Source organism: Chlorocebus sabaeus, chromosome 1, assembly GCF_047675955.1.
Source record: "Chlorocebus sabaeus isolate Y175 chromosome 1, mChlSab1.0.hap1, whole genome shotgun sequence".
Lineage (NCBI taxonomy): Eukaryota > Metazoa > Chordata > Mammalia > Primates > Cercopithecidae > Chlorocebus > Chlorocebus sabaeus.
Window position 1 is genome coordinate 16,496,062 of NC_132904.1, and position 15,974 is coordinate 16,512,035.

At 36.3% G+C, this 15,974-nt stretch overlaps 1 protein-coding gene across 1 annotated transcript; it reads right to left on the reverse strand.

Annotated features, from left to right (window-relative positions):
- Positions 1-11,105: 11,105 nt before the first annotated feature.
- Positions 11,106-12,056, reverse strand: OR8K3 (olfactory receptor family 8 subfamily K member 3). The gene has a single exon (XM_007998722.3). It carries the CDS (start codon positions 12,054-12,056, stop codon positions 11,106-11,108), a length of 951 nt encoding a protein of 316 aa, XP_007996913.3.
- Between the last annotated feature and the right edge of the window lie 3,918 nt (positions 12,057-15,974).

Genomic DNA, 15,974 nt, shown 5'->3' on the forward strand with positions numbered 1-15,974 from the left:
TGCCCCCAAAGCCCTGATTACCACACGTTATAATGATAAGACTAAATTGTGTACCAAGGCCATCAGTATCCCTGGGTTACACTAATTAACGATTTAGAAATTAAAGCACACTCCAGTGTGATGCAGGTCACTACTCTGAAAGTGTATTGATTTTACTTAAATGCCAAAGAACTTTTCCAGAAGAAAAACCCATTAAATTCAAATTAAAATTTGTAGATAAAAAATGCAAATGATTTATAAACAATGGACAATATATACTTTAAGATCTAAGGCACTTAAGATCTAAGAATTTGCTGAAAGCATTTTCAGCTTTGAAATCTCCAAATGAAACTTCAAAATTTATTTTGGTTTATCCCAAAATAATGGAAAATGTCCAGTTGTGTGTTGTAAACATCCTAGATAACTCATCTTTTAGTTTACACTTCTGGGGAGCCACCAAAGAAGGTCCCCATGGGAGTTAGGGGACCCTTACCCTGAGGAACAGTTGGTCTAACAGAAGGTCTAGTCTAAATGTAAAAGGTGTTACTATACGTTCAGAAATAATTGACTGATTATACCGGAGAGATTCAATTTGGTTATTAGTTCCTCGACTCCGTGTTCTGCCTCCCCAGGAGAAAGAATTGCCCGGTAGTTGCTGTTACCTTACATAAAGCTAGGAAGCAGCAGAATGAAAAGAACAGGAGGCTTTTGGTAATACTGATCCAGCAGGAAAGGCTGTGTATTGGGTTAATCAAGTGTCTGACAAAAGACCTATTTGCACAGTAACTATTCGGGGAAAATATTTTGAAGGACTAGTAGATAATGGAGCTGAGGTCTCTATTGTTGCTATGAATCAATGGCCCCAGCACTGGCCTAAGCAGAAGGCATCCATTCATATTGTTGGAGTAGGAGCTGCCTGGGAAGTTTATTAACGTTCCTTGATTTTTATCAAGGGCCGGATGGTCAGGAGGGGACAATCCAACCTATCATTACACCTATTCCTGTCAATTTATGCGGAAGACTTATTGCAAAAATGGGGTGCTGAAATAACTTCCTACAGATCAGTATAGTAATCATAGACAAATGATGGAAAAACATGGGATATCACCTGGGAAAAGGACCAGGAAAAGATAAAAATGGCCAATCAGCGCCTTTAGAATTAAGAGGGCAAACAGATCAGACCAGATTGGGGTGTCATTTTTAGGAGCAGCCATTGTTGAGCCTCCGGCTCCCATTCCTCTTGTTTGGCTAACTGTCAAACCCATTTAGGTGGAGCAATGGCCACGGAAACAGGGAAAACTGGAGGCTTTAAAAGAACTGATGCAGGAACAATTGCAAAAGGGACATATAGAGCCTACTTTCTCCCCTTGGAATTCTCCTGTATTTGTCATTAAGAAAAAAATCAGGGAAATGGAAAATGTTAACAGATTTAAGGGCTGCTAATGCTGTGATTCAGCCCATGGGTGCGTTACAACCAGGGCTGCCCTCCCCAACAAAATGATCCCAAAATACTGACCCCTCATAGTGATAGATCTAAAGGGTTACTTTTTTACCATTCCTTTCACTGCCCAAGATTATGAAAAATTTGCTTTTACTGTTCCCGCCATAATGAAAACCCAGTGGACAGATACCATTGGAAAGTATTACCACAAAGCATGCTAAATAGTCTATTTGTCAAACTTATATCGGGAAAGCTATTAAGCCAGTTACAGAACAGGTTAAAAAATGTTATATCATCCGTTACATGGATGATAGTCTGTACAGCTGAGACTGGGGAGGAAGTGATGTGCTACAGTTAAAGACGGTAAATGTGCCAGGGTTAATTATAGCCCCTAATAAAATCCAAACTTCTCCCTTTCAATATCTAGGAATGAAAGTAGAGCAAAGTACTATTAAGCCTCAAAAGGTTCAAATTCATAAAAGAATTCAGAAACCTTAAATGACTTCCAAACATTATTAGGAGACATTAATTGGATTTGGCCAACTTTAGGCATTCCTACCTGTGCTATGTCTCACCTTTTTTTACTTTACGAGGCGATTCTAACCTTAACAGTAAATGCTTCATGTCCAAAAAAGCCCTGGAGGAACTTCAATTGAGGAAAAAATTCAAGATCAACCCATGACTGCAGCTGAACAACATCTGACGGGACAAAAGGAAAATAAAGGCTGGACAAGATATCTGGTAGAGGGATGCACATACAAAGAGCTAGGGAAAAGGAAAGAATTTTATGGGGAAGAGGATTTGCTTGTCTCTCCACGTGACAATCAGGTGCCTGTGTGGGTGCCCACCAAACATCTGAAGATCATGAACCACAGCATGTGGTGGACCCACCTGTACCGTGCAAATTGAAGGCTTAAGACTTACTTTTTTGCTATACTGTGGCACAAGAAGGATAAGCCTCGATTTGCTTTCTCTGTGCCTTCTGTTAATCAGGAAAAGCCTGCTTCTCATTATCGATGGTAAGCTTTACTCCGTGGTAATTAACCGAAGGGCAGAAGCTGAGTTACAAATGCTTCAGCAATGGCGTGCCTCCCGGCTACAGCCACAAAAGTTTTTGCTTCTGTTTCAGTAGATTTACTAACATAGGGGTGAGAGTATGCTTGTGTTTTTTTGCAGGAGATGAACAAACCACGTAGGTGCCCTGAAGATGTTGTACGACTATGGAACAGGCAACTGGAAGGACCCATGGATCCCAACCGTGGACTAGGTTCCCCCAGTATAAGCCATGCTGAGAAATTGCTGGAGCACCAGGGTTTTACCTATAGATGCTTAATGGACAAATGCTTTCTGACTGAACTCCTCTCTACCCTGAATACTAAGAGACCCTAATAATAGGTAGGCAGGAGTATCATCGCCCCTATTCAGCATGAAGAAGTTACAGAAGACAGATCTTCATCCTTCTGCAACCCCTAGGATTAAGGGTCCTCTTGTAAAAGGGAAAGAGGAGAAATGTAGGAAGCATTCAAGCCAGAGAAACTCCATTTTGAATAAGGGCTAAGAAAAATGAAGCTGGATCACCAATCGGCAATTGCCTTGCTCAACTAATTTTAAAAAAGAGGCCACCTTTTGCTAATAATAATGATAGCTGTGGTGGTTTTTACGAAAAAGAAGGGGGCGTTGGGAGAGAAGCTGAGGCAGGGCTCGCATGTCTGCTAGACTTGCTGGCTCCTTTTAGCACTCCTGTTAAGCAGCCATATGTTTCTCATTCACTTGATGCATTATTTCTTTTCAACCCCTACATCCTCACCACCTGTCTGGGCACCAATAAATAGCGTGGCCTCCCAGAGCTCGGGGCCTTTGCAGCTTCCACACTCACGATGGTCTCTGGTCCCACTTTCTCAAACTGTCTTTCTCTTTCCTTTGACTCTGCTGGACTTCGTCGCCCGCACGACCTGGTGTTGGGTCTGATCACCCCAACAATTCTTCTGTGTTTAAGTGTCTTCATATCCAGTGTCAGCATCTTAAGATGTGTGAACTCTTTCACTTTGTGCATGATTCGTGCATGGAAAAGGGTATCTCTGGTCTCCTTTTTAATATTTTAATGTTTATATTTTAAATGTAACAAAGTAGGGCTAAACATTAGGACAGAAATAATACAAAAAGTATGCAAATAAATGACTGATTTTTCTATCTTCACAGTAATATCAGAAATGTTTTGAGGTTCAGGGTTTTCTCAGTAACTTCATAAGTCTTAAAAACCATTCTATTTCAGTCTGCATTAATGATTCTAATGCCCATTGTTAGAAAAACAAAACCCCTAAGAAGCCCAGGAGGAAAAAGAAAGGAATAAAAAAGTTTTTGCATTTGGTGTTAAAATTATTTTTAGTTTATAAACTATTGCCATAGAAATACTTATATTCTTTTTAAAATATTGAATTATATATTATACTTTTTATTTTTCAAACCTGGATATCATCACCTGTATTTTCTCTAAAAATTCTAACCTCAATATATCCTAACAGATGAGCTTACTTATAAATTTTTTAGGTGATTTCAACTTTACTTGAAATATCTAAACATCACATTCAACTCTCACAAAACAAATAGGTATAGGACAGTTCCAATTCGTAGGATTTATTGCTCTCCAACACTACATTAGTTCAGAGAACTCCAATTAGCAGAGACGATACTGAAGTTTTGTAGTGTATTTGGAGGAATCGACTCTTGTTGACCATATGTGTCTATATCAAATTAGTAGTCATAAATGACCAACCCTGGGTGATAATGAAAATATATGCCATTATATTTTTTGAATTTTCCTCTCCCAGTTTACTTGTACTTTGGATAGGAAAAATTAATGGGTTGACATGTTAAAGTACTTTTTGTTGTTGTGAATTTGTGTATAGTATAAGAGTTCAATTTTATTCCTTTTACTCTGAAGAAGTAATTCCTCCAAATGATTTTGCCCAAATTATCTGAGAGACTTCAAATACTGTCTTTTTGTGCCTACTAATTACCTAGGACACCCTACACATTCACCAGAGAGGATACATAAGGGATATCTCAAAAGCAACAACAACAATAAATGGTCTCTACAGTTCTGTGGAGAACCACATGATGTAAAGGAATTCACTCACACAGAGCCAACTATAACAGCTGAAAATATTTTGACATCACATTTAAGTTGATCTGAAAGTTATAAAAGTAATGTTAATCATAAATGATACTATCAATTGGAAGTTTTTCTTTGATTATTAAAAATATGTGGTCGGCACTAGGTTAAAATGTATTTAACCCACACATGTAAGATATTACTATATTCATATTAAGAGAGCATCAAACTCAGATAAACTAATTTTCCTGGAATCTCATTGGTATTGAAAGATTTGAAATTAAAGCCTCATATCTAAAGGAGTGATATATACACATACACCTATATCATAAATATGACATATCTTTTTCTATAGGAAACCTGTAACAATTGCTGTAATGCATTGTGTAGTGTTTTCCTTAATTGTGGTGGTTCCTGAACTGATCCCACAACTGTTGGATAATGTTCAGTACAACCTTATTGGGAGAAAATTCTAGTAAAATATTATGCCTCCTTTCCCATAACATTTCCTCCGTGTATTCTTCCTCTATGGCTTCAATATGTGATAGAATTGAGGAAAATGTACACAGTGAAATTTTGAAACTCAAAGATTTTGAAGAAAAATTATTTGTACTAACTAAATCAGTATGTAGAATATTTTCAACACCAGAAATTTCCTTTATGCTCTATAATCCCCATCCTAGGACACTTCTATCATGGAATAATTTTCCTAATAACTCGCAACACTATCCTCCCATCACTGGGCAACTGCTGCTTTGATTCCTATCCCTAGACATATTTTCTTGGTTTTTGAATTTCATGTTGAAATGTTCGATTCATACTCTAATCTTCTTTGTCAGTATTTTGCTTTTGAACTTCATGTTTGTATTGGTACATAGTATTTCACTATATAAATACACCATAGTTTTCTCTCCATACCCCTATATTCCAGTTTGGGGATGTAAGAAAACTGCAATTGTATTCCCTAAATCTATAAATTTTTAATTACTATAAAAACTCCTATACAAAAATATTTGTGGACACACGCATTAATTTTTCTTTGTTATAGATCTGAGTAAAATTACTAGATCATAGTATATATATTTAAATTTGGAAGAAACTGACAGTTTTCCAAAATTGTTGAACTTTACATTAACACTAGTAACTTTTGGAGTCCCATTTTCTCAACGTTCTTGCTCAATTTGATATACAAATATTTTTTAGTATTTAAGTTAGAAATGGAAAATGGAATAAACTGGTATCTTATTGTGATCGTAATTTTCATTTACCTGATGACTAATGATAACACGTTTCCATGTACTTTTTGACCATTCGTATATATTATTGTTAAAGTGTCTATGCCTATTTTTATTCTTTGTTTTTCTTTTATGTGTTCTGAACAAAAATTTTTCCGATTTTCATCTAAGTTTAGTTTTTATATTTGTTTGTCTTTGTCTCAGAATCCTACAATGATAAAACCCAGAGCTGTTTTACCACTAGAAGACAAAGTGCTCTCTCCCTTGAGACCCTCACATATATGACATAGCTTTGAATGCCTGGAATAAGGTGGTTAGAAGATACCAGACAGTTAATAATGCCATAATCCAAACTTGAGTTCTGAAAAAAGCAGAACTAAGAACCAGCTTCTATTTCTACTTGAAGCCTTGCTCTAATTTTCATGTACATTTGTGTATCAGTTTCAGATTCTATCTGAGACATTGTGTGTTATATTGGGGAGATATCTGACTTTAAAAAAAAAAAAAAAATACCTCTTAAAAGTGTGTGTTTTAGGAGGATTTATTTTAGGAGGAAAATAACAGCTTGACTCAGATAGCAAACTCTGCTTTCATGGACTGGCATTGAGTGCCTGCAGCTTTTCCACGTTCATAGGTCCAACACCAGGTGGAAGCCACCAAGGCCTGGGATTTGCCCCCACAGAAGCAATGGCCTGAGCTTCACCTTGTCACCTTTTATCCTTGGCTGAAGCTGGAGCAGCTGGGATGCAGGGCGCCAAGTCCCAAGGCTGCACAGAGCAGCGGTGGGCCCTGGGCCTGGCCCAGGAAATGATTTTTCCCTCCTAGGCCTCTGGGCCTGTCATGGGAGGGTCTGCCATGAAGTTCTGTAAAATGCCCTGGAGACAATTTCCTCATTGTCTGGGCTATTAACATTTGGCTCCAAGTCACTTATGCAAATTTCTGCAGCAAGCTTAACTTTCTCCTCAGAAAATTGGTTTTTCTTCAGCATGGTCAGGCTGCAAATTTTCCAAACTCTTATGTTCTGCTACCCTTTTAAACATAATTTTTAATTTTAGATCATTTCTTTCTTCACACATATAAGCATACACTTTTAGAAAATGTCTTCCATCAAATAGAGTAAATTATCTCTCATGTTCAAAGTTCTACAGATCTTCAGGCAGGGGTAAAATGCCACCTGTCTCTTTGCTAAAGCGTAGCAAGAGTGACCTTTGCTCCAGTTCCCAGTAAGTTTCTCATCTCCGTCTGAGACCATCTCAGTCTGGACCTCATTGTCCATATCTCCATCCGCATTTTGGTCAAAACCATTCAAGTATCTAGGAAGTTCCAAATTTTCCCACATCTTCTTGTCTTCTTCTGAACCCTCCAAACTCTTCCAACCTCTGGCCCATTACTTAGTTCCAAAGTTGCTTCCACATTTCAAGTATCCTTCTAGCAATGCTCCACTTACTCTAACTACCAAACTTCTGTATTAGTCTGTTTTCAAACTACTATAAAGAACTTCCTGAGACTGAGTAATTTATAAAGTAGAGAAGTTAATTGACTCACAGTTTACATGGCTGGGAAAGCCTCAGCAAACTTACAATCATGGCAGAAAGCAAAGGAGAAACAAGCATCTCTTTTTACAAGGCAGGGGAGAGAGACGTTGTGGGCACAGGAAAGTGCCCACCACTTTTATTTAAAACCATTATACCTCCTGAGAACTCACTATCATAAAAACAGCGTGGGGAAACCACCCTATAACCCAATCACCTCCCACCAGATTCCTCCCTTGACATGTAGTGATTACAATTCAAGAATAGATTTGGGTTGGGGACACAGAGCCAAGCCATATCACTACTTCAATCTATTTTTTTTAGAATTTTTATTTATGTCTGATTTAATCTTGGTAGATTGTATTTTGCTAGGAATTCATTTCCTCAGTTACTCAATTTGTTGGCATATAATTGTTCGTAATAGTCCTTCATGATCCATTTTATTTTTGATATGAATTGTAATGGCTCCATTTTCATTTATAATTTTATTTTACTCTTCCCTTTTTCTTTGTTAGCCAAGCTGAAAGTTTGCCAATTTATTTTTTCAAAATGCCAGCTCTTATTTTCGTTAATTTTTCTATATTTTTTCTTGGATTTATTTCTGTTCTGATCTTATTTGTTTCCTTCTGATAATTTTGGGGTTGTTTTTCCATTTTTTTAAGCGTTATGTTCTGGGGCATAATTTTAGGCAATTTGAGATCTAAATCTGACCCCCACAGGCCACAAGTACCTGTTACTATTTTATTATTTCATATATTATATCATGTGTCCTAGTGTCTTAGCTGGGACTTGAAGAATATACGAATAGTTTCATCCTTATCAGGGAACTTATAAAGGTAAGATTAACGAAACACAATGTACACTTAATGCTCAAATATGACATACTGGAAAATGGGGAAAACACCATATACCATTGTGAATGATGTCCTCATTGTTCCACAATGCTCCAACCACATATACTGGAAATTACAATATAGTTCCTCCTGTTTCATGATTTCTGAAACTTCTCTACCTTGTGGCATGCCTGTTCAGCTCTATAATGGTTTACTCTGTGTCCAGGGAGTCTGAGGATTTACCAAATTGTCGTCATCCCCCCTCATCTTTTCCCAGGAGGTGCCTTTCCCCTATTAAGAAAACAACCTCAATCTTTCTCAAAGACGATTGAACTTATTAGAATAGAAATAAAATCTGTCTGATTATTCTTTGTCTTCAGCATATTTACTGACGCCTTAATGCTAATTTCTGCTATCCTCACAATCTGCAATTTATTACAACTCTACTCAAACTCTACTTTTTGATGGCTTTCTATTTGAGCATAGACACTTTCAAAATGTCAATGGACTGATAAGTTTACATTTCTGAGTCAATTTTCTTTTTGATTATGTATTTTGGAACTTAATTTTATGTGTCAGTTCACTGCTTTATTTGAAAATATTTCATTGACAAAAATGTGTATTTTCAAGGTGCACAGTGTTTATGCATTGTTTAGTGATTACTAACATAACATTAGCACATCTTTTACCACCCATAGCTCACCCTGCACGCGTGTGTGTGTGTGTATATGTGTGATAAAGACACTTGCAATCTGCTCTTTCATGAAATTTCAAGTAAAAAGTTTAGTATTATAAACTACAGTCACCATGTGGTACACTGGATCCACAAATGACATTAAGAGACAAAATAGGGCCGGGTGCAGTGGCTCACGCACTTAATTCCAGCACTTTGGGAGGCTGAGGCAGGTGGATCACTTGAGGCTAGGGAGTTCAAGCCCAGACTGGCCAACGTGACAAATCCCCGCTCTTCTAAAAATACAGAATTAGTTGGGCATGGTGGCACAAGCCTGTAGTCCTAGCTACTTGGGAGGCTGAGGCACAATAACTGCTTGAACTCAGGAGGCAGAAGTTGCAGTGAGCTGAAATCATGCCACTGCACTCCAGCCTGGGCAACAGAGCCAGACCCTGTCTTAAAATAGCAAGAGTGACAATATAGAGCCAGGCATGGTGGCTCACACATGTAAGTCCCAGCACTTTGGGAGGCTGAGGTGGGTGGATCACTTTGAGCTCAAGAGTTTGATACCAACCTGGGCAACATGGCAAAACCCTATCTCCGTGAAAAATACAAAAACAGGCCGGTCATTGGTGGCTCATGGCTATAGTCCCAGTTATTTAGGAGGCTGAGGTGAGAGGATAGCTTGAGCGCAGGAATTTGATTCTGCAGTGAGCTACGGTTATGCCACTGCACTCCAAGCTGGCCAACAAAGGGGGAGATTCTCTCTTAAACATACAAAAATACAACAAAACTTGGTTCTAATACTTTGGTGATCTCTGACAACTTACTGTATCTAGGCTCTACTTTATCATTTGAAAAATGGAACTTTTAGTAGAACCTACCTCACAGAGCTGTTGTGATGGCTAAATTAACTGAGACATGTAGAATCTCTATAATAGTGAGAGATCTTATTACCTGGTAATTTCTATGACCATCTTAAAGATTCAGTACACCAACAATATGGTAATGTTTATCCTCACATGACAATGTGGTATGCAATGTTTAATTTATTCCAATGAGATATATTCATTCATATTTCTTTGGCTGCACATGGGATTTTATCTTATGATGAACTAAATATTGTAGACGCTGATACTTTCAATAAAATATTAGGATTATTAAAAAGAATAAAGGAAATCAAAATGCATAAGAAAATGTAGGGAGTTAAGGAAAGTAATCATGTACAAAAAAGGTAGTGATATCACTGCATACAGATCAGACCTCATTTGCATGGTGAAGGTCTGTAACTGTCAAAGGACATCTGTAACAGCCAGCAGATACAGTATGGTGTAGTGCATTTTATTTTATTTGCTTTGTACAAGTAGAACAGTCAACTGATGCAATCAGTGAAGTCAATAAAAATATAGTACATTCCATATAGTGCTTATTGACAAAAATTATGGATTGTCAACTCAGTGAGAAAGAGACTACAAAATTAATTCATCATAGAATAGTCCTCTTAAAGATGTAAAAACCACTGGAACACAAATTTTAACCACAGTTGATTACTTTTTTAGATAAATAAGGGGAAATCCATGAAAAAAGGCAGTTATTAAGCAAGAACAACTAGAGAAAAAGACTAAACCTGAGACTTTCTATGGAAGTCTTCTGAACTTTACCATAATTGATATCTACTTATGTAAAGAGAATGGGCTAACTAAAACAATCAGCTGCTAATCAGAATTCGCCAGTTATTGAGCTACAAAGTATGTTCAGTTAAGACTTATATGTGCAAATAAAGGCATTGATAAGGAAACGGTGGAATCCTAATATTTGGAAGAGTAGTTATTTGAGCATAGTTGTAAGACTTAAAATCATCACATATCATGTAAACAACCAGTATGAAATGCAATGTCAAAATATACAAGCAAATGTATGAAGGCTAAAACAGAAGGAAAGTGCTTATATACACGAAAACACACACACACTCTGCAAATATTCCAAAGTGGATAGAAACACTAGAATCCTTGTCATTCCCTTCTCTAATGACCAGTTTCCTACTCCCACCCAGCATACTAGCTTTCCTTGTCTCCTTTTTCTTTGTATCCATCATGCATATTCTACTATTGTATAAAATGGAATTATTATAAATTCAATTCATCTATCAAGGCAAATGTTTCTCCTGTTTTATGTATAGCAATTAGAAAAGCCTATCATGTATTAAACATATGTAAATGTATGTTGAATCAGTTATGCTAGTTACATCTTCTGGAAGTATACAGAGCAAAAATTGATGCCCATAACCTAATTTATAGGAATCATATTGTACAAACTTTAAAGAAAGACATTAAATTATTCCATGTCCTCCATAGGGCATATTTTACATCTTTGTTTCTTAAACTATAGATCAAAGGATTCAACATGGGAATAACCAAGGTGTAAAATATGGAAGCCACTTTATCAGTGTCAAAGGAATGACTGGACTTGGGCTGCACGTACATGAAAAGCAAAGTCCCGTAGAACACTATGACCACTGTCAGGTGGGCTCCACAGGTAGAAAAAGCCTTTTGTCTGCCAGCAGAATTCATCCTAAGAATGGCTACAAGGATGAGCAGGTAAGATACAAGAACTATCAGAAGAGATGAAATCAAATTGATAGCTGCAAAGATCAGAATTATCAATTCAATTTCATGTGTATTTGAGCAGAGCAAAGGTAATAAGGGGAGACTGTCACAATAGAAATGTCTAATGACATTGCAGCCACAGAAGGATAAAGTAAAAATCTTTACGGTGACTAGAAGAGAAATGAATGTGCAGTAGAGATAAGGGATTGCCACCAGCACCTGACATACCTTTTGTGACATGATTACTGTGTATAGCAGAGGGTTACAGATGGCCACATAGCGGTCGTAGGACATCGCTGAGAGAATAAAAAGTTCACTACCAATGAACACAAGAAAGCTAGCTAGCTGTGTTGCACAAAAATAATAAGAAATTGTATTCTTATCCACAACAAAATTTACTAACATTTTGGGTCCTACGGTTGTTGAATAACCAAGATCCATGAAAGCCAGATGTCTGAGAAAAAAGTACATAGGGGTTTGCAACCTGGAGTCCAACTTAGTGAGGATGATCATGCCCAAATTGCCCATCACTGAGATCACATAGATCATGAGGAACAATGCAAATAATGGTGCCTGCAGCTCAGCGGTATTTGTGATTCCCGTAAGAATGAATTCATTCACCGTTGTTAGATTGTGTTGTTCCATCCAGGTTCATCAGAAAACCTGTTCTGATAGAGACATCAGCATAGTGAATAGATTTCCTTTATTATCACCTGAGAACATTTTTAGTATGCAAAGCTAACATAAGATATACCTAAATTTCACAATTTGTGACATTTGAAAACAAATGTACCTCTCACAAATAAAAACATGTTTAAATATAATTCAAGAAAGAGAGAAGACAGATCAGCAGTTTTCAGTTGGTTTTGATTTTACTCACCCAAAAACATTTTCCAGTGTCTAGAGACATTTTATTTATCACAATTTGGAGGTGGGCCACTGTTGCATCTAAATGTTAGAAGCCAGTAAGCTGCTAAACATTCTACTATAATCAATACTCAGCCCATCACAAGACCCAACCCCAAATATCAATAGTGCTAAGGTTGAGAAACTCCGATGAGATACATGGATGGATGGATGGATGGATGGATGGATGGATAGATAGATAATGGATGAACAGAACCATATGAGAGAGAAAGATACGGACAGATATTCATGTATGTATAGATATCTAAAGAAAAATTTTTAAAGTTAAAAATAATACTGTGGATACCTGATATATTTACAATTATTGCACTATTTTTAGTTTGGTCATATTTATAAATTACTATTATGACATAATACAATTTTAGTTATATAAAATTTCTGTCACATTCCAAAAATGCATAAAACCACCTGCTTCAAAACATCATCCTGTGAATACCCGTATCTATTTGGGTGGTACAGCCGAGACTTTAATAGAGTTGACAGATATTAGGCATATGAGTAAGAGCAGCATAACAGATGACAGTGGCAATTATTTGTATTTACAAAGCAAAAAATATCAGGAAGTATATGAATATAGATATATTCTACACTGTATCTTAATTCATGTCATGTATCTTAATTCATGTCATATTTGAAAGGTTATGGTAGGCAAATAGTGTAAGTTATCTAAAACTGACTGTTCTTATATCCAGAACCAACATGTCATTGTGGAATCGTTGGGAAGGATGACTGAAGATTAAGTGATTCAATGTGTCTTTGTTGCCTAGAAGTAGTTCTAAAATATCAAGTACATTGTGAGTTTTCTTCTTATTAATTTTGACAGCGCCTTACTTGAAAGAGGTTTTTTTTAACACATGTACACGTACATTATTCTGACTGAATTTACATCTTTGTTAGGACCATAATGATGCCTAGGGGAGTTACAGGTCAGGTAGGGATGTAATGCTTGCAACTTAGGGCAGTTCTTCTCCCCTCCCCCAATTCATATTCATGACTAAACTTGGTTAATCGGTATGCTATTGTTTTTGGATTACTTATGTTTTTCACAACGAATTTAATAACATTTTAATGTTTATATACACTTTATTAAAACATTAATCTTCCCATAGTTTAATCTCAATATAATTGAGAAATGCTAACTTGAATGTGAAGGTTAAGTTTAGTTTTAGCATACAAAATCTTAGGGGAGTTTGAGGAAATCTGAACAAATTGGGAGAAAATGTGGTCCTTCATATTGGTTTGTATAACGAAAATTAGTAAAAGCTCCTTTTTGGATAAAAGGATACTATAGATTAACAAAGTGACTTTTAATAATTTCTTTACACAGTAACAGACAAAATAAATACACCAAACATGAGATATATGTGGATTTCTGGCTGTTTAAAAATTTTCTGGACATGCAAGCCACAGAAACTAGGAAATAAGGTATAGCACATAATGCAAATAAACATACGTATAATTGAATAAATATATATCTAAATATCCCCCAATAACCCACAGATGGATATGGAGGGCATGATAACCTAATTATTATTGGTTAAAAAAATTCTAAGCTCCAATGCTTTTTGGAAAAAAGAAAAGAAAATAGTGTTTACAGTGAAAATTATAGTGACAGCAATCTCACAGTGAGCTATGAAAAAATAGACATGCAATTGTGTTACATTGAATATGAAGATGATTACATATTATTTGAACTTAATTTTCTTAATAAAATTATGACCTCCTATCCTACCCTGACTCAATGAACACACCTTTCTCATATTAGATATATGGTAATGTGTGGCAGTAGATAGAAAAGTTAGGTAAATATCTTTAGTAAATACGATGATAAGCAACATAAATCCTGTATTTTGTTTGCCTGTTTTGTACAGTTTGGCAATTTAGAAAGGCAAAAAAAATCATTGATAAGTACCTGTTTTCTTGTCAGGTAAGGAAATCTAAATGAGCTTCCTCTCACCATCGTCGGAGTTCTGTGGAAAACCGAGATTGCTTTTTCATATTTTGCTGTCTTTGTTGAATATCAATGGCATTTTTAAAGCTACAATATTTGAGAAAATATCTGCTTTGGTCAACTCTTGGTGGAAATTGAAGTACTTTCTGAAAATTGTATTTTTCCCTAAAACTCGGTACGTAACAGTCTCCTAATTTTATTTTCTTATATTTTTAAATGTGTTTTTCTGTGCCTATGATTACCCAAAAAGTCTCATAATTTTTAATAATGCTTTTCACATTCGAATGTAAGGTAGAAACCCCCTTTTTGTCTCAAGAAGTGAGAAAATCATATCTACACATTTATTTAAATATCCACTGTTAAATTATTAAGGAGTCTAAGCCTAGAGCATCTAAATAACAAGTATTTGGAAGGACATGAACATGACTGACTAAATAGTTGCAGTTTCTCCATTCTTTCATTAAAAATATATTTATCTCCTTGTCATTGTGCTTTTTCTCCACGTTTTGGCCTCAATTAGAGAAAAATATTTTATGTAAAATATATACTTCAGAAAAAATATCATGATAATCTTTCAAAGATGCTTATGAGCATTCAGCCTGTGAAACCATGTAAAACAGTTAAAAATTGTATGAAAAATGGAGCACTGTTATTTCTGCTTAGGCATTATTGGATAACAGAAATCCTGGAGAAATGAATCAGAAATTGTCACACTTTACTATGGTTATGTCATCAAATTAAAGTGGCAGTTTTCCAATGTCACTGAAGCATTGTTGATATCTGTAACATATGGCACCAAAAGAAACATTGTTACCTTTTTTCGTTTGTTACCTGTAATGAAGCCTCTGTCTTGACTCCTCCATGTGTCTCTCACATGGCACAGTGAGAACAATTTATGCATTTTTTGATCTTTTGAGACTCTCCCTGAGGAGATGGCAGGCAATTTGTTGATAATTCCTAAAGCATTTGAGAGCGTAACAAAATGTTTCGAGGCTGTCCATTAGTTGTAGAAGACAATTTTTATTCATTAGTGTATCAGAGTTCTCCAGAAAAAGAGCCAAGAGGATATAGTTAGATGAGCGATAGAGATGGATGGATGGATGGATGGATATAGATAATAGAGATTTATTATGAATTGTTTTATGCAATTATATAGGCTGAGGATTCCTGTGATTTTTTTTTCTCTGCAAGCTCCAAGAAAGCTGGTGGTATAGATTCAGTTCAAACTTGAAATATTGGGAGCCAGGGGAGCCAACAGTGTAGGTCATAGTCTGAATCAGAAGGCTCTAGAATCTGGGACATCAATGTCTGATGCAGGAAGTGAGGGATGTCCTAGTTTAAGCAGGGAGTGAACTCACCCTTCCTCTTTTTGTTCTATTCAAGGCCTCAATTGATTGCACTGATACACACCTATATTGGTGAGGATGATCATTACTCTGTCTACCAATTCTAGTCTCTTCCAGAAGCATCCTCACAGGCACACCCAGAAATAATGTTTGCCAGCTATCTGGGCATCATATAGCCTAGTTAAGTCAACACCTTAACCATCCATTGCTCCACCCCTTGTCGACTTGGCAAACATAAACATGTACTTAAACCATACTTGGTCTCTGTAAACATAGACAATAACAAGGTCATAGTTGTGCTTTAGATGACACAACTATCTTGCATATAAGTAAAAACTC